General features: G+C 51.7%; 1 protein-coding gene across 1 annotated transcript; it reads right to left on the bottom strand.

The window, feature by feature from the left end:
* Positions 1-1354: 1354 nt before the first annotated feature.
* On the bottom strand, positions 1355-1867 carry LOC109775679 (zinc finger A20 and AN1 domain-containing stress-associated protein 12-like). The gene has a single exon (XM_020334396.1). It carries the CDS (start codon positions 1865-1867, stop codon positions 1355-1357), a length of 513 nt encoding a protein of 170 aa, XP_020189985.1.
* Positions 1868-2698: the final 831 nt, after the last annotated feature.

Here is a 2698-nt window from a genome sequence, read left to right as displayed (position 1 = left end):
AAAGAAATCGTCACTGCACTGCAGTGCCAATCATGTGTTGTTGCCACCACTTTTTCGAGATCCTAGCAGCTGCATGCATTGGACTAGAAAACCGATCATCGCTGCTGCACAATCATATCCTTTGCTCAAGTCGTCGTTCATAGATTGCATCTCACAGCTGAGGCAACCACCATATCTGGAAATCAGAAGCCTCGCAAAGACCTTTCGGTGGCTCCACAATTTGGGTGAGGCCGCCGCCGCAGGCCGGAGTGGTCACCACACAGACCAACACCGACGACAGAGCACATCACCACTGATTACAATCTCGCCAGAGATAACCCTGCCTAGACCCGCCGACCAAGAGGACGAAATGACCGGATCTTGAGCATGGTAGATCAGCGGCGGCCCCGCTGCCCGCCTAGATGTAGCATCCACGTCGGATCCATTAGTGGCCTTCCCACGGCGGTGATGAGTGCAAGAAGCCATCGCAAGGTCATCACACGCCGACGGGAGAGGAGACGGCGGTTCCCACCAAGGTGAGGCAGCACACGTCCTCGCCGTCACCATCCTCCGCCAGGCTTAGCCTGACGACCTCCAACGACGACGGCGAGGGAGGGAGTAGCAGAGACGAAGGCCAGGAGCGACGGCGGCTGCGACCTCCGGAGTGGCTATGTGTTTGTAACCATGGGTGAACTGATTGTTGGTAACTTTCGGTATTTATCTAAGTTAAATTGGCTTGCACATACCGATTGCTAGCTTACTTACGCAATGCCCTCTTTTCTTCTATAAGAAAAACAACGCAGCCACAGACATGGGCTGCATGACAGGTGCGGCGTGCCGCCGCACCTCCACCTTCTAGTAGCAGATTATTTCAGCTATAAGTCATGGGTTTTAAGAGATCCTAGAAGATATCCTGCAGATATCTCTGTTAAGCATTGGAAGGCCTGTCGGTGACGGTGAGCCAACTTGGTGCACAAAAAAAATCAGGTGTAACCTTGATGAACCCTTCCTAAGGTTCACACCATCTCGCTAGCCCTACATAAAGGGAGGAGAGGTCCGCACAGCGGATCCAAGGTCAACACCATCATCAAGCTTAGGACTAGATACAAACCCTAGTCGCCGAGTTGCCTCCAAACTCGCCGGGTTCACCATTGTACCATCGGACAAGAACGATCGAATAACACCATGGTACGTATTTACACCAATTTGTATGAATATATGACTACAAATAATTAACAAGAAAAATCAACATCGGCGGCTCTCTTCAACTTAAAGAGCTAGAGCATACGTGAAAGATCTAAAGAGGAGAGGTAGTAACTATGTACATGTCCCTAGAAAAAAAAACGCTTTACAAGTTCTTGAACTCCTTGTGCCTTCAAATCTTGTTGTGGATCTTGGGTGCCACGACGAGAGGGTTCTGCTGCGCGATCTTCTCACGGTCGACCTTCTTGTAGTCGAAGTTGCACGCATGCCCGTCCACGTAGCGGTGCAGCGAGCAGAAGGTGCCGCCGCACCGGCACACGAACCCCAGCAGCCCCACCTTCTTCTTGCACGCCATGCACCTGGTCGGCTTCTTCGCCGGCGCCTCGGCCGCTGGTGCCTCGGCGGTCGGCGCCTCGGCGGCGGCAGCTGCAGAGTGATCCTGCAGGCTAAGCGACGTCTTGAGGTTGAAGGCGAGGTTGGCCACGTCGTCGGCCTTGATCTTCGTCTCCCCCTCGACGGCGGGGCCGGGGGCAGCCGTGTCGGTGGCCTTGAGGTGGTCGCGGTAGCACTTGGAGCACATGTTCTCGGTCGCGGCGCTCCCATAGAACCCGCAGCCGTTCGCGCACAGCGTGGCGGCCCCGGCGCCGGCTGCCTGCGTCGGCGACGACTCCTGCCCGTGCGCCATCTGATATCAGCACTGATCTTCTGATCGAAAAGGACGCGATCGATCGCTTGTCGTTTGGTTCCTCTTCGTCCCCGTGCGTGGCTTCTCTCTTGACGAGGCCCCGAGGGCGTCATCGTGTGGGCTTTTAAGAGGTCCCGCTACGCCGGGTGACCAGAACAGCGTGTCACCGGCGAATTCCGACACGGAGACAGATTTCCAATCCTGGTCGGTCCACACCATACTACGGTTTTCAGTTTTGAACGTGTCCGTTCATTGCCATGAGATATAAATATTCCATACATCTATGGAAAATATACATATTTTTTCTCATAGTACGGATGCGAGCCTCATATATACGCGCATACACTCACTCGTATGAACACATATGCACACCCTACTTCTATAAAATCCTTCAAGAGACTGAGCGTCAGAAATTCTAAAATAAATATAGGATAAATGTGATCACCAGAATTTAAACTTTGGTGGGTTGAAGATACCACTGACCTCTAAGCATCCAACCCCGGGTTGGCTAAAAAAAAAAACAATTATATATTGTAGCGTGCATAAATCAACTACAGTGCCCGTACATCACAAGTTTTGAGGCAGCAACTTGTATTAGTAACACATGTGAGCAAGATAAAGATGCTATTTATGTAGTATAAAGGGACATACAGTATGGTTTTATGGAAATAACATGGCAATTTGGTAAAATTAAACCGGCAACCAACTAAAAAAATGAGATCCATGGGCACTAGCACCCAGGACATATTTTTATAGGAGAAGCCCACCCGGGTGAGGCGCCACAAATTCGCTCCCGACGGGAGTCAAACCATGGCCGCAAGGTTTGCCACC

The sequence above is a fragment of the Aegilops tauschii genome, chromosome 6, assembly GCF_002575655.3.
Source record: "Aegilops tauschii subsp. strangulata cultivar AL8/78 chromosome 6, Aet v6.0, whole genome shotgun sequence".
NCBI classification, from domain to species: Eukaryota; Viridiplantae; Streptophyta; class Magnoliopsida; order Poales; family Poaceae; genus Aegilops; species Aegilops tauschii.
Note: the sequence above shows the minus strand (reverse complement) of the source record. Positions and strands in the feature narration are given on the sequence as shown.